Here is a 26,160-nt window from a genome sequence, read left to right as displayed (position 1 = left end):
GACGCACGCTACGGCTAAATAAACATCTAGCACACATGTTTAAGTGCTGGTTAACGACAAGACCCCGGGAAAAAAAGAAGAATATTATGGTAATTTTATATAACCTAATAGAGATATACATTATTCATTTTTTTTTTCGAGAACTACGCAACTTTGCTTCTTAAGGTAAGTTGTAACGCCATCGACATCGCAAAGCGAAAGCATGGCTGCCCGCACAGCGCTTACATGCCGCGAGTATGCCAACACCAAGAAACTGCTGTATGTTGCACGGTAAGGACACATTTAACCGATCACTGCCCTGGTGGACTATCGAATTCTTCCTACACTCACCGTTTCGCATTGTCTTTCAGTCACTTGCCCACAAGATTCGCATCTACGCAAACGGCACCTAGTACATCGTCTGCAGGTGAGTAATAATAAAGCACGCTGAAATTAATATTTGGTAAATACTGTTCGCCTACTTTCTTGCAGAGACACTCATAAGCGGTGATGTGTCAACAGATGGTTCGGAAAAGCAGACAATCGTAATTCCAAAGAGAATCCACAGGTATCTATAGAAACGATGTTCCTGTATTGAGTAACGCACGTTTGATCGGCAGAGTTGTAAGGTGGCACATGTTACCTCACAGGGGTCCGACAGATATACTGAAGGCACTTGCGTCTACAGTACAGCGGGTAACATAACCGTCTCTTTCGTTTGTCACGACGGAAAGTAGACTTTTGATAAACCTATTTCAGGATTTCACGGCACCTCATTACAAGTATCACGACGACCCGTTCTTCATCCCAGCAAGCAATGTGGCCAAGGTTTGAGCGTAACGCATATTTGCGTTCGCTTTTGTGCTTGATATCCGTACTAAACACCTCTTCTTTTCAGAGGACGTACGCACTTGCGAAAGAATCGGGTCGGAAAGCGGCAAAGTATTTTCTAGACAAGTATCCAGACAGCTTCATCCACAATCCTGCCCAACCTAATGTCGAGGTACGGATCAGTTTACTTCCTTAAGGATACGCATAGCATATGACGTGAGCGAAACTTGATCGTGTCGTGTCTCTCGATGCAGGCATTTAACCCAAAAAAGAAGTACACTGCTGAGACCGAGGTTGAAGAGAGCGACCTCGCAGCCTGTATTGAAAATGTCGATCTCGACAGCGCTGTCATTGTGTACCAAAACCTCAAAACAAAAGGTACCTGCAGAATTATACATCCTCATTAAAAACCAAGTTGTACGAAGCAGCAATGTTGATCCCTGCAGGCACAGCAGTCTCCCAAGATGTCCTGCAGTCGTTTCTGGAGTTGCTGTGCTTCTACAACTGTAAGCAACCACTTGATGAAGACTTCACGGAGGTGAGCAAAAGAATCGCACAGTTCAGGCAGACTTTGTTCAGCTTGAACAGCTTGTGAATTGTTACATACTGCACTTAAAGTGCACGTAATGGAGAAATGCCATGGCAGAACCCTCAGATGGTCAAAATTAATTCTCATGCCCCCGCTACAATGCCTCTCTTTGTTCCCATATTGGTTTGGAACATCAAGCCTCATGAGCCAGTTGCAGGACATACGCATTTCTTCCACAGGCATCACAGTGCCAATAGTTTCTCACTGCATCACTGCTGTGCTTATCTGCAAGGCAACTTAGAATTCAGTTGGCTTCAGTTTTGATGTGGAAGATCCTGGGATGACAACCAGTGTTGTCATGATCAGGAAGCCGGCTCTTGAATACTTGTGGTGCAACGGTGCAGTGCAGTTATTAAAGTCTTGTGTTACAGATCACAACTCATTTGTCCCCGTCATGCAGAAGCAGTGGCGACTCAGTACAAAGGCTGGGGACACCATTGCCATAGCCATTACATAGACACTCTTGACTAAAGGTAGGCAGTAGCAGAATTGACCAAAAGACACCCGTAACAATAGTGGCCTGAGAAAATAACCAGAACCCGACAGGACAGTGCAGGCACTGCACAAGCGTCATATCAAGATCTGCTTGTTTGTGCTGTTTCTTGCTATCCTCTTTCCCTTCATGTAAAAAAAAAAGCACATTTTGGTCAGCCATTACAGTGATCAGTGACCGCAATCTGTACATTATCGTCAATAGCCAGCCATGTTCACGGCTTCACTAATAGTTCTTATTGGTATTCTCTGTGCACTTCCAATGAAATGTTTTTGAGAGCTTGATTCTTGTCATCATATATGAATGTACAAAAGAAAAGATGACCAAAACAGAGCTGGTGAACGGTCACATGACAGGCTATGCAGCGAATATTGTGAATTTACTCATTCCACCAAAAGTTGCAGCAATTGGCAGCTACTTGCCGCAATGGCTATGCTAATGTGCTGCACAAGCACAAGGTCACGGCTTCAATTCCTGGCCGTGGCAGCAGCATTCTGATGAAGGCAAATGCAAACATGCTTGTGTGCCAAAATTTACGTGCGTGTCAAAGGACCCCAGGTGCTCAAAATTAATTTGATGTCTATGGCATCTCTGATAGCCTATGTGTCACTTTAGGAGGTTGAGCACCACAATTTCATATGATTTTTGAGCTGATGGCTTTTATGGTCTTGGGTGTGTGGCAAAACTTGTGCTGAAAGTGGTTCACAGAACTGAAATTTTGCACACAAAATTCTTGCTTCGTGTTTTACAGATATATCGGGAACTTAGAAGTATAAAAGCCTGGCTTTCAGTACGTTGAACTTGCAACAGTTGTAGCAGTGAAATAAAACTGACGTAACTATTTTCAAACCCACCGTGGTTGCTCAGTGGCTATGGTGTTGGGCTGCTGAGCACGAGGTCGCGGGATCAAATCCCAGCCACGGCAGCCACATTTCGATGGGGGCGAAGTGCGAAAAGCACCCGTGCACTCATATTTAGTTGCACGTTAAAGAACCCCAGGTGGTCGAAATTTCAGGAGTCCTCCACTACAGCATGCCTCATAATCAGAAAGTGGTTTTGGCACGTAAAACCCCATAATTTAACTATTTTCAGTGCCATTGCAGTGCACTAAGTATAGCTGACAGTCTTTCACGAGAACTGGCCTCTCCTGAATGCAGAGAAAACAAACAAGCACATTTCCATCTTAGGTTCATTAGAATGAAAATAGGTTTCATTAAAATGCGCTAAGCAGAGTGGAAACAAGGGCTGTATTCTCGATTTATTACTTCCTGGTGCATAATTTATGTATTTGTACTGTTATTGTGTCCTAAGAGAGCATCACACATCACTGCTATGTTTGTCTTACAGGAAAGATGGCAACGTCAGATGGCCCCCAGGGAGACAAGGAAGTCATGGAAGTAAGTCTTAAGTCCACATAAGCTATGAAAAACACAGATTTTGTTTGCAATGACAAGTACACCACATGAAATTGAGAGGTGCGCTGAAGTATTCATGCAAAGCCCTGCACTTTCCCCTCCAGTCTTTCTAGCAGCACTTAAGGTTTTTCATACCTGCGGTGGTCTGTTAAGTTTGGTTCCCCTTCTTTGACGTACAAGTGACTTTTGTTTACACAGTTATTCATTGGATACCTGCTAAAACACTGTGTCATGCCTGGTCTACGAGCTAGTGTTGCCAAGGGCAAGAAACTATTTGTTGATTCAGATGAGAGCAGGCTATGAAATATGTTGCATGGAGAAAGGCACAGAAGAGAGGTTTGATGGATGGAATCCACTGGCTTGAAGCATGTGCAAGCTCACTTGTAATGGCTTTTAGGGACAGACAGTAACTGGAAAACAATTGGTGTGCAGGCCTCTGAGACACTGGATGCCATTTGTATGTGCATGCATATTGCCACAGATCATTGTTTTACCTTTTGCCAGTGTTCGTTTTCACTGGATTATCACTCTTATCAAGTTGTCTCTCAGAGCAAGACGTGCTTACTGTATCCGAAATTCCTTCAACATTGTCGCCAGTTATATAGCTCACACATCTCAAATAATTTTCATTCTCAAATGTAAGCAAGCACCAGCAGTGATGCTAGAATGTAAGGCTAGACATGCATATATAGCGAACGAACTGCACCCATAAGATAAGAGTCAATGACCAACCACTGTGCTTGCTGTTGTTTTACGATTTGAATGTTGCTTCTCTTCCTGGACACAAGTTTGCCCAATAAAGAGTCATATTCTTAACTGACGCATTTGGCAGCATTTTGTTCACCATCACTCCAACATGACAATGAGTGACAGTGGCCGTGCAGGCGAGGCAAGTTTTGCTTTCCACATATCATTCTGATTCTGTGAAACAAGTGACAACAATTGTTCAAGGAACATGCATGTAGGAGGCACACACACTCAACTTGTTTTGCCTGCTCTCTCTTCAGAGATGGTGGCCTAGCTGAACAGGTTTTTGACAGCATTGAGAACAAAGACGGGAGAGCCTATGCTGCTTTGATCCAAGGAATGGCAAAGGTGGGTTGTATGATAAACTTGAAAGAGGTAACTGGCTCCAAATGTGTGATGGCCACTCTGAAAAGGCAAATCATTTCTTTATTCCTGGACCTGTAGGACACGTGTGCCAGACCTGTAATACATGTGATAGTTATTCCATTGCACAACACTGCAGGCTTATGGCATTATTTACAACACTGTTCATGTCCTACTTCAGTGTTGTCTTGTCAAGCTTTGATATGAAACCGCAAGTTAATTTTGAAAGCTTGCTTCATCTTTTGCGTTCACAGCACTACCATGTCGACAAGGCCTACGAGTTGTTTCAGGAAATGGTCTCCAAAGGAATGACACGTGAGCACCTTTGCTTTCATCATTGAAAATATTGCTAAGCGGTCAAGATACTTGCCTAGGATGCACGAGGCATGCGCTCCAGACTGCACTGGTGACAGTGATGAAACTGGCTGAATGGGACCATGCATGGCTACATTTACAGGATGCCTTATCTTCTGTTGCCCTGCTCGTCGCCTGATGCTTTGACAGCTGCTTTGGCCATCAGGAGCACATTCTAGAAAAGTGTCTTGGCCTCTGCACTTGCAAGACTAAATGCCGAACAACTACATGTTTTGCAGGAGTTACTGTCATCACAAGTCAAGCTTTGCTTGATGTTGGTATGGTTAAAGGCCGCACAACAGATAAATTTTTGTCCTGAGGGCTGGATATAGAGTTCCTAAAGCATTCCTGATGTTGACATTCTGCGAACTCCCGGCTTTTATAAGACCTATAAGACTGATGCCACTGCCACTAAATGTGTGCTGTGCATAAACATACCAGAGTAGTAAGTGTGATGTTGCCAGCAAATATTTCTATTTCAGTTGTCAAGGAACAAACGTTGGTGTGATGTCGTGAGGCAATTCAGCAGGACATGGCCCCAAAAGATTTAGTGTGTGCCATCTGGTTTGCAGCCCGTACGCATGAAAGTTTTCATCAAGGCATGTATAACCTAGCGTGATTTCACAGGCCTTTATGAGTTGAACTGCTGGCACACAACTTAATGAAGCTGACTGGTTGTGCAAGCCTTAAAAACTAAACAGGTCTCAAGTGGTAACAGGTGAAGGGAAGCAGGAACACAGATATGTGAAAATTTAATCATGAGCATTACTTAACCTTTCCTGACGTGTTTTTCTTCACATTGCAGCTCCACTTGATGTGTACAACAGTCTCCTAAGTGTGGTGCCATTCCTCAGAGAAAGCTATGACAGCCGGTGGGAGCTGGCAAGGGTGAGAACTGTGTTCTAGCACTTTGGGATTTCTGAGGTCGCATCTTTCAGGTATTTCGCTTTAAATGTGCAATTAATTGGCCATGCCAGTGGAAGTGCACTTGAAAAAACTACATTGACTTACTTCCCATCTGTACTTTTTGTGACATTGCATAGCTCTTGAATGCATTTGCAGGATACCCCTTGCTGAGACGAGACACAGCACTAGGCATTAGTTGTTGCATAGTAATGAAAGTAACCTGAAAGTGATCATTCGAGAATACTACCCCTGATTTATTTGTAATTACGTAAGGATAGGCCATATTTTCACTTATATAACCCAAATCATTGTTTTGGAAATTGAAGTACAAAGCAGGACTGTGGATTATGTGCAAAGTTAACTCGTCGAGTGTGGCTTTATGGCAGTGCACAGCATGTTGCCAGCACTAAGTAATTTTTAGAGCGCAGCTCTTAGGTGCCTGTTCCTGCGACGAGCCTTGGCGTCATACCTCGTAACCGAGCGAACGAGCACAGCGAGCGATGAAAAACAGTGAGAGTGAATATAGTGCGAGGAGGAAAGCGGAGGAGGAGGGCGCACGGAACCATGAGATGGAAAATGGAGGAGGAGGGTATGGCAAAAGGCATGAGAAGAAAAGCATAGTGCTACATGAGACGTACTATAGCTACGATGGCTACGAGATGGCGCCAGAGTAGCGGGTGTCCTTAGGGTGCCTCGATGTGCTCACTTGCCTGTTCACAGGGGGGGCACACACATCGAGGCACTCTACACGTCGTCTGTTCACCAAAGCGCTACATAAGCTAATGTCTGTCTGCGGTGGCTGCTGTGAATCACACCCATGCATCAGCTGCGCGCTGCCCCTCATGATCTCCCGATTAGCGAAGCAGTCACGCCACACTTTGCTCCATTTGTAACATGCCGCATGATACAGATTGTTCTCGCCAGCTACTGTATCACGAAATGAAAACACCTATAGAGCTACACTCAAATTTTGCAATAGGGAGTATCGTAATCGTCAGTAGATTTCTTTTATCACCCAGAGTTCTTTAGTATGCACTGAAATCGCACACCATTTATTTTCGTTCTTCTTCAATCAACATAAAGCCCCAGAGACAAAAATGAAACCTGTGACTTTGTACTCAGCAGAATACAGTATCTGAGTGTACTGAGTATACTGATAATATTGAACAATCATGGCAGGTGTCGCATAAATTTCAAGGAAGAAGTTCCTATAGGCAGTGTGCCATGATATTTATGTGCCGAGTCCTTGACAGTTCCTTGCTGTGTATGTGTTTGCCCACAGTGTTTACATCGTAATTCTTTAAGGCCGAAATAGATTTGCTAGATTACCAGTGAAACATAGATTATGAATGGGAAATTAGCTTTGAAACACTGCCATAACGTTAACATCATTAAGGCCCCAAGACCTCGGAGACTTCAGGCACAAAGATGACAAAGAATAGCTGCTCTGTAGAATGTTTGTTGTTATGCACTTCAATTGCTCTGTGCCTTAAAGACTGTAAAACAGCACTGACACATTCTACATGCACAAAAACAAAAGAATAGAATAGCACATGCAAAAGTGAATAATCTACAGACCTTGTATAGGAACTCTGTGAAAGTGTAATGCAACATCCAGAAACTAGAAAAAAAATTGCAAGAACTGAAAATATACTGACAAGGTTCTATTGTAATTGCACAAATATCTAAAGAATGGCAGAAAAGATGCAGTAGAGAAGGTAAAAAAAGAGGCCCCTGTGGCAAAAAATTGGCTCCTGATATACTGCAATGTACAAGTAGAAAAACCCAGTTGCTCTTAGTCCGGTCATGAGCTCAATTTTCACTTACGGTAAATACAGTGGCGGAAGCATGGACTTTTTCGCATGACTCAAGTTGTCTAATTGTACAAAGAAATACCTTTAGTCAGCATGTTTGTGTGTGTATCTTTATCTTCATCCTGTGTACTCGTTTGTCTAACATTGTATGCAGGAGATCATGCAAGGTATCGAGAGGAATCGTCTCAAGCCTAACATCACCACCATGAACACCGTCCTTGAAATTGTGTCGCGGTTTGGGGCATCCCCATCTGCGAGAAAATACGCCCTGCAGGTCTTCTCCGAAATGAAGCACCTTGGCATTGGTGCGTAGCATTCCATAAGTGTCCCGTAAAAAAGACTTCTTGCTGGATAAATAATGCATACCTGTCAACGCCACTGTCCTCCACTGTCCGCACTTCGCGCGCGCTTGATCGCGTCACCACGAGCAAGCTCCCATCCCCTCTTTCCCTTCGCTCGCTCAGGACGGTGGCACTTGTGAAGGCACCATCTTTCATGTCCCACCCTCGCACACTTCTACTCTTACCTAAAGCACAAAGTGTGTGCGGCACGATAGGATCTTATCGCACTTCACACGGAACATGATGCGGCTCTCCTTTGGCGGTCGCTCTTGTCACGCCGCACGTGATTTGAGAAGTACGTCTGCAAGCAGCCCCTTGTATTTCAATCACTTTGACAATCTGCGTCCACGGAAGTTCCCATTTATTGTTTCGACATTCCTTTGCAGTGGAAGCGAAATTTCATTATATTGAAATTGCATGGAAACACATTTCGTTATATTAAGGTTCTAAATATACGGTGTTCTATAGACAAGATGTTATGAAAGGTTAAATACTTCATTATATCGAGCATTTCGTTATATCGAGGTTTAGCTGTATTACCATCAGGGCCTGTAATGCTGCCATCCTCTAGCTTTACACTTCAGTGCATCCTATTACTGATAATTTTCATCTGTCAAACTGCAAAGCAGTCCTGCAGACATGTTCGCCTGTCACACAGATGCATGAAGCAAACATCACGATCCACAACATTGAGAAAAAGTCCACATTACATCTCAAGATTGTGGGACCCGTAGAGCAAACAGAAATGATCTATTTCATGAAGTCATCTTCTATGTCCGCCCTTACTATTGGCCAATGCAAGTGTCGTTACAGTGAAACACATAGTGAAAGCACGCGCTGTATGCAGAACGCTAACTGTAGTGTTGTTAAATTTCTTTCAGAACCAAGCCTTGCCAGCTACTACTACCTGCTCGTCATTTTCTGCAAAACTCGTGAGTCGTCGTTCTGCTTGTGAAGCCACTTTGCTGCAGGAAATGAGCTCCATCTGGTGTTTGTTTTATTTCAGGAGGTGCACCGAGCACTATCCTACACAGCATCATGAAGGAGATTGAGAACAAGTCCTTTGAGATGAGAGATCCCAAAGATGGTTCGTAAAGCGCTCAGTCATATAACTGCATATATGTGTCTGTCACTTTTTGTCTCAGTCAACAACCCTTTGTTCAGCCACAGAAAAATGCTTGAGCAAAATCACTCACTGTCAATTTCACATTGTAACACACACTTGTCTTTCACAAACAGAATGGCCATGTTCACTCATGCCAAAGTACAGTAACACAGCAAGATCAATTGTCTAAAGTGTAAAGTACACAACATTATAAAGTATAATTCAAATGATGTGTTTATCATCACTCGTACATTTTCTTGCTTATGATGTCGCTAAAGCTCAGTCACTGTGATGCTAATAGTAGTAGCATGTTCAGCATGTTTGCTTAAGCTTTCTGGCTACTGTGTTCTGTTCCTGTAATGTTGTGAAAAGTGTATTTCTATTAGCAGTTGCACAAGGTTGTCCGAAACAGCAACAGAAATAAGTGTCAACATCTGTATACATTTCATGAGTTGTTGAAGGAAGTCCTAGTTGAGCAGGCATGTGCTAAGAAACAGCAGACACGAAAATGCAAAACATAGTATCTAGGGAGCACTCAGACACCTGTTTTATATGTTGATCTTCATTGTTTCTTAGTGTGCTGCTCAAACATGCCAAACTAACCAGCCTTTCTAGTCATGCTGAGCAGATCCCAGAGTTGACTTCGTCAAACACAGCATGGAAGAAGACGAGGAAGACAAAGAAAGATCAGACACCGATAAACACTGACATCACCATATTTTTCTGCATGTAACTCACACATCAATTACAACGCCTCAGAAAGAAAAAGCCACGCATATAACTCACAAATACATAACTGCATGCAAAGATGTTCGTCTTTGTGAAAACAGTTTGGCTCTTCTATCCACACATAGAGATGCTTTGAATGTTTAGTCGTCACAAGTCACACCTGTCACAACTTGTCGACATCCTTTTTCGGCTTGTGGCTCTGTTCTACACCTCTTTGGTGGCGCTGATACCTTTCAGCTTCTGTTGTGCTGTAAAGCACCACCATCAAGTGCAGCTAATTGTAATCTGAGATTTGGTCCGCCAGGGCTATTCACTAACTACTAACACAACTAAAATGAAAAATGGCAACTCGAAAAGAATAGAATGGATGACCGTAAAAGAGAGAAAAAGGGAGCTTCAACACGTGGGTGTGGGGAGAAAGTGGTGCTCTGGACAATAACAAAACTCTAACTAGCGAAAGCACAACAGCATGGCACATGCTGCCACAAAGCAGCACCTCAGTGCAAAATTTACTATAACCTGCACGCTGACTACACTCTTAAAATTTTTGAAATTTCAGGTTAGGGTTATAGCACAAAAATATAAGTGTGTATCACACAGATAAGAGTCTGCTTGCTAGAAATATAGTTCAGTATAGATCACGAGGGTAGGTATACTTGAGATTGTTGGTGTGGCAAAATTCGCTGATCAGTGCATAAAACACAAGACAAACAGGAGAGGTACTGTGTGTTGTCACCTCTGTCTGCTTGTCTTGTGTTTTCTGTGCTGCACAGTGAATTCAGTATAAAACTGAAAGCTGGGTAAGTCGGAAGATTACCTTTTAGTGATGAGACAAGCAACAGGACATTGTCCTTGTCTCTGTCCGAGCTGTTTCATTTGATGAAATTACAATGAGTCACCTGGCAGTCTGGTTTTCTGGTTCAATGTTGTGTAGTACCAGCACCTGCCTCACTAAGTGATTTAGTGAAGGATGACTTTTCCATTTTCTCATCTGTGGTCATTGTACGTAAAATAGGATATTGTCATATTGTTTGTTTCATTAAAATATTTCATTCAGCTAGTTGATTGATGTCGTATATCCAATTACAGAGCAAACACTATGAGAAACAATGCTACTTATGACAGCAGTTGCGTGTGTTGCACAAGCAAGTCGTGACATGTCAAGCAGCAGCCATGGCCTCTACTACTAATGAAATAATGAAGTTTATTGTGGAGAGAAAAATTATCCCACAAGACTTCTTTTTTTGCCTTATTTATGGCTCAGACAGTCTGTTGTATGCAGGGCTTTCTTGTGTATGTTTGTATGTTGCTTGTTTGTGATTTGTGACTTTATTCTCTCTTGATGCTCTTTCGTCATGCAGCTTAAAACAGTGAAAATAGATTTCAAATGCATGTAGGTACAGTTCAAACTCTTTATGATGAATTCTCATTCAACACGAAAATAGGTACCTTTATTAGATTCAGTATTTGTAATAAGCATACGTCCGTTGCACACCAATATTGGTGAGAAAAGTTTTACGTTTGCTACTTTGCTATATCCAGTAGTTCATCAACCCCTGTTCATTATGTTGATCTTTGTCTGGGAATGTATCTGCACTTTAATATGATATCTACAGGGGGATTAAAAAAGAAATGCAAGCACCCAGGCGTGTAGTCTGAGAGCATTACTACGCTCTCTACCTGCAAGTTTCAAAAGTTGCGCACATGAGAAGCATATAGCCGAAGGGCCTTGCCACACTAGCGCCTAACCTTTTGGAACCCTCGGTTCGAGAGTAAGGCAATATTTTTACACCACATGCTCCAGCATTTGCATTTCATTTTAATCCCCCTGTACAGCATGCCGAGCTCACATCTCTTCATGCACACAAAATATAAGTAGGCGATTATGCGATAGCTTGAGACGGCAAGCAAAATGAGAACAAGGTGAAAGCGGGAGCCAACATTTCGACAAGTGGACTTGTCTTTTTCAAGGCCTTGAAGAAGACAAGTCCACTTGTCGAAACGTTGGCTCCCGCTTTCACCTTGTTCTTGTTTTGCTCATCACCTTGAATTTCCATCTCCTGCCTTCCCCCTGTTTTCCCCAGCTTGAAACGGTGTTAGCTTGAGTCCTGCAATGGCCTCACTCCTTTTCCTTTTACATTTGCAATTTCAGTTTTCTTCTTTGTGAGTGCAATGGATGTGGTGAGTACTAGTAATCTCAATCCTCACACACATACCAATTTCCTGCAGTTTAATGCTGCTTGTTTTACAAGCAACCGCTTATCTTTCAGTGTCACAACCATCTGCTCGACAAAGAGCTGGCTTACAAGGTGCACGAGCTGCTGAACTATGGCACTAACTACAATATGATTGGAGATTCTTTCAAGGAGTCAATATACTAGTAAGCAAGCATTAAAAAATATCAATTTTCGAGACATTGCAGACAGGCTAAAGAGCATGATGTTGCGAAAGTGCATCAGCACTACCATATATATATATATATATATATATATATATATATATATATATACACACACACACACACACACACACACACACACACACATGTGTGGACAAAAGTAATACACATGTTCAGACTTACGGGAGTGGTTACCACAATTGCAAGCTCTACTGGCTTGAATTCTCTTGATATATATAACTTCAGTACCCAAGTGCCAAGTTTTCAGACATTCTCTGTTGTAAATTAGGCTATTGCTCAAAGCACTAGGTAAAAAAATTAACCAAAGTCTAAGAGTATTTATGTGTATTTTTCTCTTTTTTCTTTTCTTTTTTTCATAACCTGTCATAGTTGCTTAGTAGCTATGGTGTTGGGCTGCTAAGCACGAGGTCACGGGATTGAATCCTGGCCATGGCAGCCGCATTTCAGTGGAGGCGAAATGTAGAAACACCCATGTGCATAGATTTAGGTGCACATTAAAGAAGCTCAGGTGGTACAAATTATTTTTTTGTCCCCCACTACGGCTTGCTTCATAATCAGATCATGGTTTTGGCACGTAAAACCGGATATGTTTCTTTCTTTAATATAGCTTTCTGCAAAATCAAACTAGCCTCTCCTCTATACTATGCATTACAACACTACAAACACATAACCTGTCTATACATGTATAGCAAGTTGATAATTTGCACAGTATGTCTGACCAGCATCTGTCTAATTGTATTACAGCCAGAACTTCTTCAAGCTGCTTTGCTCCACGGAGAACATTGATGTCTTTTTTGACATGTACAACAAGTACGTCCCCAATGTAAGTAGGAGTCTGTTTGTTGTAATTTGGCTTTTGAGAGATAAGCAAGACTCCTAAAAGTTATCGCTTGCAGATCTACACGCCCGAGCCAAGCGTTGTGTGCGAGATTATAGAGGCTGTCGACCTGAACGACGCAATCCATTATGTGCCGCAGTTGTGGACAGGTAAGGGCTCCATATGGAATTTCCACCTGTTGTGACTGAAGTCAGTGCTGATGCTATTGCTCTGTACTAAAACACGCCATGTCCACAAACCTCAGTTTCACCTCTGCAAACCAAATGCCAGCAGTGACACGTGACTCTGGGTTATATATTGTCACACCTACAGCCTCCACGCAAAACTTCACACTGCACTAAAGTAGCTTGACCTACCCTTGTGGCATCTCTTGCGCAAAAATTTCATTTGTAGCACTTTCTAGCTGAGTTGGCAGCACAGTCCATTTAAGAATTAGTTGTGTGCCAAATCAACCGTGCCATTATGTGCACCCAGGAGTGTAGTGCATCTTTCTGAACCAGTGCTTGAAATGCCTTTACTTTTCTAGTACTGCTAGAAAACAGGAAGAATTCGCAATAAATATTTTTAACATTCTCTTATCATAAAGCTTTCTATGAAAAAATTAGCAGGTTTGACTCATTCTCTATACATCACAGCAAGAAAGAAGTCGCAAGCTGGGCTCTTCATCCATAAAAAAGGGTTAACGAACATTTCAATTAAGGTTTTGGTAGTGCTTTTTTTTTTCATAATAAATCTACTGTTTGCTGAACATGAGCTACAACAATGAATTCCCCAATTTTCTACATTAACTCAATGGAGCTATGGTTTCCGGAGCTGTTGAAAACAGCAAAGTCTATAGTAACAGCATTATGCTGCAGTTATCATTGTGCGCACTGTAGGTATTTTTGACATATTTAGCAGGCTAAAAAACTTGCATAGACCGGCTCGCAGAGGTATGAACATTGCTCCTGATGATATTACCATTTGTTGAGACCACATAGCTAATATGATTAGTCTGCCTTAACCTCTGCAGTTGTGTTAGCCTTTACAGCATTGCATAGAGTGCCTCATTTTAGGAACTAATTGTTTAAGAGAAAAACACTGTATCATAGAAACACTGCAATGTGCATTCTGGAATTCTATAATGTGTGCAGTTATATTAGCAATAGCATTCTTGTTATGCTAAGCACTCAGCAAGTACAAATTTTTGTTGATGCTTCTCTAAGATACAGAGATAGAATAACGTGCAAAAGGGTTCCATTCCATGTAACGGTCTGAGCATAAAATTTCAGTGCCGTCGGCGCTTGAAGCCTACTGCTTATCTGCTTGCTAAATAACATTGATTGGCATTGCCAAACTAACAAGCATGTGATGTGCTTCTCCATCTAATCCAGATATCGTCCTCTTCAACCACCATGAAAGAACAAATGTTGTCAAAGCTATGCTTTCTGTAATGGCCAAGGCAAAGCGACCAGAAGATGTAAGCTTTTGTAAACATATTTTGTTTCCTTATTGTTTCCCATTAAAAATCATTTAACCAAATGAACAATGACCATCTTTTCTGTGCCAGATCCAGAAACAGTTGGCCATGATTGCGGTTGACATCAATGAACGGTGTGACACACCACAACCAAGGCGGCGGCTCCAGTCCATTGAGTAAGTGACATAGGGGGGCACATTGACTTAAATTTACGTTTTTGGGGGGCAGCACATTCGAGGCTATGCCTGCTCCACAGAATAGAAATTCTAGAAGCTGAAGTACAAAGAGAGGGTACGTGTTGCATGCAACTTTTGCTGCTCGAACAGAGGGCAGTGTTGAGAGTGATGAAGAAGGAATGTAACAAAATGGTTTCTGAATTTTTGCTAATTTTCGGTACTGATAAATGTGCAGGGCTTTTTTTATGATGTAAAGATTTAAAGTACAGCTCTATGGTGGTCATTTGCATTGGTCACGTGGTTGGATTTCTTTTCCTTTCATTTCTACAGGGATTTCTTATTGCTGGCTTATATTTGTGCAAAAATGTGGTAACTCAACACCATTGCTGTCAATTTTTCGCGGTCTTCCTGCTCTCTACATTACCCAAATGTACTGAACTGATAAGGACAGCTTCTTGTGCAGCATGTATACCTTGTTATACAGTAGACTTGCAATAATTTAAAGTTGGGCCACCGAAGGTTCAAGTTTATACAGATCCAAATGCTCAGGTAGGCTATATTATGTTCTAAAAGCATTTTGAGGCCACTTCATTTAAACAAGTCAAAGAGGGATTTCTAGGTGATTCAAACTTCCAGGTTTTTCACGATAGGTGAATTCAGCAAATACCTGTTGACATGACATTCATATTGGTTAAGATAGTCATGATGCACCAATGTTTGGTATTCACGCTGCTGTGTATGTTGATGGGTACCACTGACCTTGTCACCATCAATGTAAACTGGGCAAGCCGTCAAAGCAAACAGATTGTGCAACAAAGCTGGCAGCACCAACAAAGACTGTTGGTGCTGCCTGCGTCTCTCGTTTTCCCAACATGATGGACGAGTGCAAAAGGCCCACACATTTTTTTAATGCAATAATTGAAGAACTTCTAACAAACTCTGGTGCAGAGGACTTCATTAATGATTACTAGGTGGCTTCAGGTGACAGTAAATGCAGTGAAAAGGTCATGTTGCAGTATTAGTCTAACTAAAATAATTAATATGTCAATTTTTGTTTCAATTTCCAGATTTAAAAAAGTGTAATATGTTCAGCAATATATTGCTAATAAATGGCCCTTGAATTTAAAGCCCACTAATGTGTTACTTTGACAGAAACTGAATTTTTTGAACTTCAGAAAAGCACTTGACACCCTAACGGTTAATTATTCCACCCTTGTTCGTCAACATCCTTTTCCTTAGGGTGTTTCCTCAACTTTCAGCATTAGCAACAGCTTATTGTAATGAGTGCGTTTCAATGCCACAACATTTTTTTATACCCCAGTTGCCCGGTACACTTTCGATCGTGATGGACCTTGATCAGCATCGAAGTTCATAACTGAGATTAGCTTGCTTTAGTCGCTTATGCAAAGTAATCAGCCGTGATCACATAATTAGACCACGATCAAAAGTGCATCGTGGGACACCCATATTAGATGGGTTGCTTGGGAAATGCCCCCCCCCCCCCCCTATACCACTTGCAAGTAAATGACTAATGTGACTGGCAGAAAAACTGCAGCTGTGTAAACGCCAAGGAACATCACTGAGGGGCGACATCTATGTACTGACAAGGGTGGTCATGCCACCTGGAACTAGTCCCCTCGTTAAAAACCTCTGTAATCTGTGGAGAAATGCAAATCTTTAATGGTTTTTTTCTGCCATGCAGGTGGACAGGACAAATGTTTGGGGACATGATGACAGTGTTCTTGAACACGAGGGACAGGCTGCCCGATGCTTGGTGAGTATCTTGTACACATGGATTTGCGTAAACATCATCTTGTACTGAGAAAATAGCTGTGCAAAAATCGGCGAGGCAAAGGAGGTTTTGCACAAAGAAAATTTTTCTGTTGACCTATAGAAGAAGACTACAAAGGGAGCCATTTACGTCTCCTCTTAAAGAAAGCTTTCCAGTACATGTATATATATTTTTCAAGTTCGTTCTGGTCAAGGGAATGGATGTTAGATGGCCACCTTTTCAGTGCATTCATTCTGCTGTACAGACTAACCAAGTAGATGGCAGTACAAGGCCAAATTGTTTGAAGGCCCAAAGCATGGGAAGCACATAGTGCTTTCCAGAACAAAGGTGAGTCAAATGACTAGACTAGACAGAACACCATAAACTAATGTTTATCATGCAATGGCATAATCATGGAGGCAGAGTTTTGCAGAATCAAACAATAAACAGAACTCAAGCTTGTCTAGCCTGGCCAATTGTCCCACCTTTGTGCTTAAAAGCAGTGTCTATTGAACACTGTACTCGAGTTAAACCAATCAGTTTCTGTGGATCCCTGTGAGATGTAGAATGTGGCACACTGGGAAAAATTTCCATACAGCTGACTGTAGCAAAGGAGAAAGCGCTCTACTACATACCTACATAAGTGGATGACAATCTTTTTTGCATCGGTTATTAGCTGGCTTTAATATTTCAACTTCTACAGCCTTGAGCTACTGCCACCTTGAGCTGGTCATTTAAAAGCTTTGTGACTGTGCTTTCCAAAGCTGGGGGTTTAGGAAAGGCAGAACAGTCATACGAGGGCACACTTGGCATTCTGCAAAAGCATGAAAGAGACACTGAAGAGAAAAATAATTGCAGCTGCATTAGTGAATTACCCCTGTAAAAATATTACTCTTACTATGAGAAGAAGCTCGGTAAGCCAGAAAAGACATGGATATGAATGGTGGGTGGCAAATTCTTATTATTATTAGTAGTAGTAGTAGTGGTAGTAGTAGTTTTGATAACATATACATTTGACAGGAAAGGGAACATGAGGAGGAGGCCGGCAACTGCCGCCAGAAGGGGCACAACGCCTGCCTACTCTTCAGAAAGGAGCAGACACGAACATAGAAATGAAAGATAGGAAGAAGGGAAGGAAAGAGGAAAGAAAGAGCAAGGTGACAAATTTCAAAGAATAAAGCAGAACACACACAGTACAGGTCATGCACAATATGGCACGCTACTAAAGAATGTTAATATGTATAGCAAAAAATAGTGTCTCAGCTTTCCTCATTTGAAAAACAGAAATAAGCTACAAACACGAACCCAAGTTTGTTACTTCTAGAAGATTAAGGAGAATATGATGAGCCTGATCGTGTTGAGACGGTCATCCACTGGGGTACAAACATTCGTCAAGTGTCATACACCGCAGTCTCTCACTAGCGACGTGCGCTGCACAATGAAAGGGGGGGACTCCAATATAAGGTGCTCAAGTGTCTCGCAGCAACCACAAGACGTACACAATGGACTTGCCACACGTCCTTGTCAATATGCACAGTCGCATACGTTCACACAGCCAACCTTTCGCTTGAGTAGTTGTGCTCTAGTGTGACGAGGCAAACCTCGACTGCTAGGACAGGGCGGGAACATTCCATTTGCGATGCGATAGTCTGGATGCCACTTGAGTAGGTGGTGATGAATCACCAGACGAGTGTCATCAAGATTGTACAAAATTTCTGGGTCGACACACTTGTTATGAGCGCAAGTTGAAGCCAGCTGATCAGCCTCTTCATTTCGAGCAATCCCTACGTATGAAGGAATCCATTGGGCAACGAGAGATACCCCACGTGATGCAATTTTTGTTGGCAGAGTCAGTAATGCTGCACCCAACTGGACAATCAATCTGACTGTGTTGTAATCTGCTAAGGGCAGCATGGGAGTCCGTAAAGATGGCACTCTTCAATGCAGTTAACTCCTCTTGCACGCATTTCAGTGCAACATTAATCACTGCTAGCTCCACAGTTGTTGACAAGGCTGGATGGGGTGCATATGTGAAATACTATACATCGTACTTGAGTCGAAGGGCAGAAAAAAAGCTGCAGAGGCACCTTGACCATCATTGTGTACAGATTCACCTGTGACTACTTGAATAGAATCTGGAAATCTTTCGAACATGTGTGACTGTGCCAATTAGAATATTACCAGAACAAGCACATATATTTTGAAATAAATGGGGAATACATATTTGTTGATATCGTTCGGAGGCAGAGGCATAACTGAAGTAGCATGTTCAGAACTGCCAGCAATGTTCATAAATAATGCCACCATTTTTCCTATCCGTAAACGACAGCCCTTAAAGGTGTCATTGCCACCTTTTAAGTTCCTGCACCAGCTCATCGTGATGACTTAGACTGCGAAAGCATCTGCTTAAGCGTAGCTAATTGATCAGTGAGATGGACTCCACTGTATTCTAAAAGAGCTGAAGAACGAACTCGGCAAGTTTACTGAGCCACAATGGCGCAAATTAAAGAAATTTGGAAACTTGTGATTTCACATTAGTGTTGGGGGTTCCAGCAACAAATTAAAACATTGGAACTCAGACTTTCATTTTCTCTTCCAATAACCAACTAGTAATCAACCTGCTAGCAGAAAATAGAGTTTTGAGAGAATAGTACTTTATCACTCTAAGCTAATTTGGGGTGCCTCTTTAGCGTCCCTTAAAGTTCGTGCCACTGGCTACAGTGCCAGAAATTTGGGAGTGGCAGCAGCACCTGTTAGCCGTAACCAAAGCAGTCTGCATGCACATCTGCATTTGTTATTTTTTGCCTGACTGTTGCAGGGCTGTCATGCAAAAGTTAGACCGTGAACAACATAGGATACTGGGCTACCCAAGGTGAGCTGGCAAACACTGAGTGGTCAGTATGTACTCTCACAATTTGCCTTTCTTTTTTTTCTTTCTTTCATGTCATCTAGTCAAGAGTGCTTGAAGAATTTCTCCCAAGCAGCCCTCAACAACAAAGATGAGGAAAAAGCATTTGTAAGTTAGCTTTTCTTGTAAATGCCATCTCATGTATTAACCTTTTCCAGTAAGTATCGTACAATAACTCATCTCGCTCTGTTAAGGAGGCAGAAATGTACCTGCAAAAGGTGGTGTTTTCAAGCAATTGACACCTCATTCCGAGCTCTTGCATTCCATACCCTTTTTTTGCATGTGTGTTTGTGAAAGTTTGTTTTTATTTAACTCTGTAATGCCCAATGCATCAGATATGCTATGCTGAGTTTGATACCTTGAGATGCTAATTTAAACCTGCAAAACTTCATGCAAAGCCCATATTTGAGTTTTTGATATGCTGCGGTTGAGTTTTAAGTGTAGACAGTTCAATAAACAAATTACTAATCAATTACTACACCAATTATGTTTAACTCAAATTACATTGCATTTTTCTTTTTGTACAAGTGTACTCTGCATAGCCAGAAATAAATCTGTACAATTTGTTCCAATTTTCCATGACATGGAACTGTGTTTGGAATGCCCTGTACTGCCGTGGAACTGGCATTACTGGGTTAAAAGTACCCATGTACGATAAATATTTTAAACACATTTAAATAAATTGCACACTGTTAAGAGCTCATACAGTATGCAAAACTTCATTACAATATGACATGGTTAAGTAAACAAAAGGCTATGCGCACAACGCAGAAACCACCCCCTATGGAACAAAGCAATGGGGATCAAGCTGTGTTTCTGTTTAGAGATAAGTAAATAACCACAAATGGGCAATACTCTGCAAATTATATCTGGAAGCTTAAGATCCTCTATATTTTCTCATGTTTTGTTTCATTAGCAAAGACTTTCAGCAGCTGTTACTTCCGGGGAACTATCTGCACAGTAAAATGCAATTGAGGCAATGCAACTGGCGTAACAGAGGCAGTGACGTCAGCAATACCACAGTAGTTTTGCAGTCTTTGTGACTTCTTGATGGAGAGACTGCTATGTCCAAATGGAAGCTAAAGCAGGTGTGTGAGTAAGTTCATGGCATAAGCATCAGATTTAATGCAGCGAAAATTGTTAACTTAATTGAATTATGCACTTTCTGCACTTGGCTACCATGGTGAAATTTGTAACCATTTCTCCCCAACAGTTCTGCGCAAGATATGCTGCTGAGATTGGCTTTACAGAAGTTGGAGAGCACCTGCGACAGGGAGAGAACTTCAACAAGCTCTCTGATAAGCTCAAGTAAGCATTTTAACGCGATAGCGTTAAGGAGCCCGTGTTGCAGAAAATCCGGCATTGGCGTCGGCGTCCCGCGCCGGCATTCCGCGTTGGCATCCCGCATCACCTCGGCAAAAAGAATTTCAAACCAAATTTTGAACCACGCATACCCACCAAAGTTGCCCTTACCATGTCTTTCATTCTTTACAAAGTTATTTCTCGGAGTTATGAGAACGGCAGCCCACAAACAAATGTTATGGAAAAAACACCAACAGCGCATGTCCTTTATGTTAGCTCTTCTCAGAGTGAAATATCAAAAGTGCAAAACAATAACAGGAGATCAACCCACACAAGAAGCCGTGTTTCTACCAGAAAGCTCGCCTTCGTGCATAGTGTTTGCAGCCAGCGTTTCCTGGTAAACGTTACGGTTGCATAAGCTGCAGTTGCCGGGAAGCATGAAAAGCAGCAAGGGGTCTTTGAACGCTATCGTGTTCCACTATTAAGAGGAAGCTTTAGCTCGGGTGCTCCTATCTAAATACATGTAAAAAGAGAATTCGTTTTTCTCGGCAACCACTGCACCAATTTTGACGAGGTTTGTTGCATTTAAAAGAAAAACTTAAAGTCTAGTGACTGTTGGTTTCGAATTTTTGAGTTAGGTCGTCAATCTTTTATTAAAAACTAGCGAAAATCCGAAATTTTCAAAAAATGAAACTGTCAAGTTTACAACTCCGTAACTCCTAAAATAAAAACGATAATACAATTCTGTGAAATGCATCTAATAGTACATCCAAAGCGGACAAAATTGATATATTACACATGAATCTCAAAAAATTTAGTAAGATGGAAATACAGCTTTTGCAGAACCCTTGTAAACAACGTAACAAATTCACGTAAGATGTAAAATGACATATAGAATTTGTCCGCTTTCATTGATCTAATGGATGCCGTTCACAGACCCGTGATATCTGTTTTTGATACAGAGCTATTAATTTTTAAAAATTGTGCTACCATTTTTTTCAAACGGTCAAATATTTGAAAATCGTTTTAAGAAAATTCAAGCCCTAAATAGAAATTCCGCTTCCAACAGTCACTAGAATTCAACTTTCTCTTTCAAATGCAACAAATTTTATTAAAATCGGTCCACGGGTTACCTCATAAAAACGTTTTGCGTTTTACATGTATTTGAATAGGCCGCGTCGGAGTTGGGCCCGAGCTAAAGCTTCCTCTTAAAGGCAAAGCTTAAGCGTCCTCCAAATTTTGTTGAACACTTCACTAGTTGTTTCCCATTAAGTCTACAAAAGTGAATTTTCTGGTTTATTTGTGTTCAGGCATCACTGTTAATGTCTGTACCTTTGTATGCTTAAAAACCTGCGTAAACATTGGTTGTGAAATGTTCAATGTTGAAGCTCAAATTACAAGCAGCACTGTAGCCAGGCAGGTTTCCCAGAAACCTATGGAGGAGCGTGCAGCAGCAGTGCATGATTTCGTCGTATTTTAATTCATTACTTTCTGACAAAAAAAAAGTAACAAAGTGTTGATCAATACCAAAAAAGGAAGGATTAAGGTTAACACAGTTCAACTACCTTGCAGCATTTCCAGCCCCTGAACTATTCTACAGAGAAAGTCAAAATATGAGAAGGATGATATAGGTGCATAAGAGAAAGCTTGACAAAAGGAGATAATTCTTCAGTGGCATTCTATGCCATAGCAACAAGTGTGCATTTCCACAAACAGCACGCTTGCTTTTTTGTAACTTGCTCCCATCTCGGCAAACTTTCTACCATGGTGACCTTCTTGTTTTTAGTTGCAAAGAATGGTTAGAGTGCTTGAGAAGACAGTTTTAACCTTGCAAGATCATTTCTGTGAATCTCTTGCGCAAGTGTACATCACTAAGACTACTTTAGGGGTGTGTGAATATTCGAAAGTTGAGAATAACAAATCAATTAATCACTATTTGCAAATCCAAATATTTTCAAAGTTTTCAAATACTTCACATCACCATCTGTGCACATTGACACATGAAACTGAAAGAAGAAAAATATGGAAGAAAGAACAGTTCCTTTTATCTTCACCTTAGGGGAAGCAATGTAATAAAGCACTGCATTGCTCAGGAAGCCTGGCTTTTCCAGCTGTCTACGATCATTTGCAATAAAATTTAATTCAGACAGAATTCAGAAGCAGGTAGTCGAGTTCTAATCGAATTAGACTAGCACTTGAAATATTAGATACAGCAGAAAACTGAGGGAAAATGCAATTGAATGGCCCTGGCTTCTCAAGTATATGTCAAGAACAAAGAGAGACCCTGTGTTTGAATGTGAATCACATGATTTTGTCTAATGGGCTATGACTAAACTGTGTGAACAAGTTATATATGTAAATGTTATACAATGCGTAACTATCTATGTCATGTAGAGGAAAAGAAAACGTTCAGACTCTGGAAATGTCAAATCTCTGATATAATGAAACCTGCGGTAGGCAGCATTGGGCAACATTCAGGGGAATTTCTTGGTGGTGGTATGTCAGCCATGCATTGTGACACTAGTTTGGTGCGTTAGAGTAAAGGCACGTGAAGTTACGAAAATTGCAGACTCAGAATGCTCCTTGAAAAAAAAAAATCATTCGCATAGATTACAAATGTCTTGAGCTGCATGGCACGAACATGAAACCTTGTAAACTTGATTCTCTGGTAAGCGGAGCATGTGAACAGTATCAGTAATCCCTGCTCAGAATATTGCAATGTGTGCGGTCAGTCCGGCATAATTTAAGGACCAAGTTTGCTACTGGCTTGTTAGCATCTGGAGCTTGAAACCTTGTGTAATGCATGTTTATTTACTTGTCCTTCGAGACTTAGAAGATGAAGTCCTAGGCGTTTATACTTCCCTTGCTAATCCAGTATAAATAAAAATAGCTGTTATCTACAAAATTGGCACACATGGAAGCAACTTTAGCAAACTGAGAGGAGCAATGACATACATCATGAATAACCCAAAACTGACGAAAGAAGCATCGGCAAACAAACTTCGTATACACATGAAGACATCAGACTAATCGGCTTGCAGAACACACTTCTTTAAAGTCTGGGTTCACAAATAACAACTTCTCGTGCTCCTAGGTCTATGAACAAGTTGCTGAATGCATTACTGCATAGTGCAGACAGCAAAGTGAATTATTGATTGTTAGAAAGGCAGTGATAAGCTCAAAAAAGATATAGGTCATCAAACCACATACAATATCCACTATAGTAAAAGTAAGTCGGGTCAGAAAGTATTGATATAAAAAAGGGACTTCAACTATGCTTTTCTTTTCCTTTCTTTCTACACCAGGGAAAAACTGAAAGTGCTACTGGACACAACTGTGCTCGGCTCTTCTGAAGACAGTGGCAAAGGAGATTGAGACATTGTTCATTTGATCTGTATTATAACGCTAGAAAAATTAAAGATGGCTCATTTTCACCCTGCATCACTACAAAGGCAAATCCCATTATAAGTTCTTTGTTCTACTGACAGAGTCATCCTCTGTCAAGATGAAAGAATAATGTTCTTTAGCAGTTCAGGATTGTGAAGCAAAAGTTCATAGTAACACCTGGACTGAGCCTGAAGAAAAGGGTTGTTGTCTTCACACAGCACGTCCAACACTCTGCCCAGCAGGTCTTGGACTTCACACGGCCTTGCAAAGAACAGTCTCAGTGTGGCAGTTAACAGATGCTGTTTGACGCTTTCCTCCTCATCTTTTATATCCTCAATGTAGTCTTCAAGAATGTACACAGAAGGTTCAAAATGGAGACCATGAGTAGAGACTATATTGATAAGATTACACTTGAATTCAGCACTATCACATGTCCATTTCCTTTTAACAATGCTGTCTAGCACCCTTCTGCTATCTTCGGACTTGTCGAAACTTAATGCGCACAGAGCTCCCAGGACATCCGTCACTAACACTTCATTGGTGACATTCAACAAAGGCAGCATCTTGGATATTAGCAGCTTCCTTGCTTCGCTGTGTTTGTTGGCAAGGGAAGCCATGAGCTGCAAGGCGCATCTGTGAACAACGCTATTTCGGTCATTGCAGAAACCAAGGAGTTCATTGCATATTTCAAGCAGATTACTCTCATGCACCAGGCACTTCAGTATCTTCATCTTCTTCACCTTGAGTGCAGGAGGATCAGAAAACCATGCATAAAATTTCACGAAGTGTGGCCTAAAAATATCGGGATACAGTTGCACAAATTTCTCCACCCACTCGAGGACTGTCCATGTCATTTCATGCTCGCAAAAGCCAAGGCTGGTTGAAAGCTTTGACCACACCTGTGAAACACCCTCCATTTGCAAGTGAGTTAACATACTGTGGGTCGCTTGAACAAACAGTTCAAAGGCACCGAGTTGTACGGCAATGCTGTTCGACGTTAGGTAGGGATCAAGGGCATTGACAAACATGAGTGCCTCTTCTTCCGTTTTGGGCTCGTATTTTTTAAGGTATCTAAACACGGCAATTGCATCCCAGTTACTGAAGAGTGGAAGCTGCTTCAGAAGGTAAGCCGCTATTTTCTTGTTTACGGCAAGTCCACCTTCGGCATGGAGGATCTCGTCAAGAGCATGCAGACATTGTACGACGACAATGGGATCTTGATCCCTTATCATGGCGTACAGCTTGTCAGCCAGATCCAGCTCGTCTACGATGTTTGCGTGGCACTGGTACAAACTCAGAGTGCACGACACCGCCGCTCGGCGAACGTAAGCGCTCGCGTCTTCAAGTCCAGCTACAAGTCTCGGCACGGCCTGTTCCATTATAGGTGGAACGCTGAAGAGAGTATTCAGTGCAAGGCCGCGGTATATGGGGTTTGGGTCTGTGGTGTCCTTTAGAAGGCAGTTGACGGCAAGCAATCCAACCTCCTCGCTTTGTTTGCATCTGAAACAGAGACAAAAAAAAAAAGAGAAAGTTCCATGTATGTCGGCATAACAGTATTGCATTTCGTGCTACGGATGAACCGCTAAAGAGGCTAGGTTACAATTGCGATGTTGCAGACGGTGCATGATCACGCACATAATACCGTAAGCACGCAAATTAAGCTTGGTGCAACGCGCACAACTCACCTTAAAACGTAAAGGCATCCTACTTTCTTTGACAGGATGTCCTGTGCAGAAAGAAGTTTCACGAGTCTTCCCGTTAACGGCGACAGGTCGTGGCCACTTGCAATAAGAGAGTACACCTGCAGAGCGAGCATATTCTCATTGTGCTTCAAGAACGGTGACTTCAAATATTTGTAATGGTGCCCGTACTTGAACTTACAAGCTTACCTACCTTCTTGAGTAAACTTCTCGTGAAGCGGGCATCGTTGACACCGCAGCACTGGTCTAATTGAGAAGCTAAGCGACTGATCTCTGTCTGCATCTTCACTGCTTACACATTAGCGCTGGTATTTTTTGCAATAAGGCTACGCGGAATGAGTGTTGGACGCAGCTCCTCAGAGAACCTTCTCATAACAAAACTCCGCGGTATGCGAAAGTACTGCGAAAGTCAGCAATAACATGGGCGCCGCCATGTTCGGAATGATCTCGCTAGCGATCAGAGCGCGCCCGCAAATAGAGCCTTCTCATATCGCGAGGTTTGAACGTTGAAAGAGGGCTGGAATATGGCTCAAA

The 26,160-nt window shown here is 41.8% G+C and overlaps 2 protein-coding genes across 2 annotated transcripts; one reads left to right on the top strand and one right to left on the bottom strand.

Annotated features, from left to right (window-relative positions):
- Positions 1 to 163: 163 nt before the first annotated feature.
- LOC142585197 (small ribosomal subunit protein mS39) lies at positions 164 to 23,980 on the top strand. The gene is made up of 26 exons (XM_075695759.1): positions 164 to 270; positions 351 to 406; positions 472 to 547; positions 630 to 675; positions 739 to 807; positions 878 to 982; positions 1,065 to 1,188; positions 1,257 to 1,348; positions 3,240 to 3,289; positions 4,315 to 4,402; positions 4,672 to 4,732; positions 5,577 to 5,659; positions 7,646 to 7,796; positions 8,714 to 8,764; positions 8,839 to 8,919; positions 11,819 to 11,847; positions 11,937 to 12,046; positions 12,830 to 12,908; positions 12,982 to 13,072; positions 14,297 to 14,382; positions 14,473 to 14,558; positions 16,261 to 16,332; positions 19,148 to 19,201; positions 19,282 to 19,345; positions 20,451 to 20,545; positions 23,845 to 23,980. Exons 1-26 carry the CDS (start codon positions 203 to 205, stop codon positions 23,912 to 23,914), a joined length of 2,037 nt encoding a protein of 678 aa, XP_075551874.1. The 5' UTR covers positions 164 to 202; the 3' UTR covers positions 23,915 to 23,980.
- LOC142585198 (AP-4 complex subunit beta-1-like) lies at positions 22,561 to 26,160 on the bottom strand. Its single transcript, XM_075695760.1, has 3 exons — positions 25,820 to 26,160; positions 25,612 to 25,727; positions 22,561 to 25,426 (listed from the first exon to the last, which is right to left on the bottom strand). The coding sequence occupies exons 1-3, from the start codon at positions 25,907 to 25,909 to the stop codon at positions 24,040 to 24,042; spliced, it is 1,593 nt and encodes a 530-aa protein (XP_075551875.1). The 5' UTR covers positions 25,910 to 26,160; the 3' UTR covers positions 22,561 to 24,039.

This window comes from Dermacentor variabilis, chromosome 6 (assembly GCF_050947875.1).
Source record: "Dermacentor variabilis isolate Ectoservices chromosome 6, ASM5094787v1, whole genome shotgun sequence".
In the NCBI taxonomy this organism is placed as follows: Eukaryota; Metazoa; Arthropoda; class Arachnida; order Ixodida; family Ixodidae; genus Dermacentor; species Dermacentor variabilis.
Note: the sequence above shows the minus strand (reverse complement) of the source record. Positions and strands in the feature narration are given on the sequence as shown.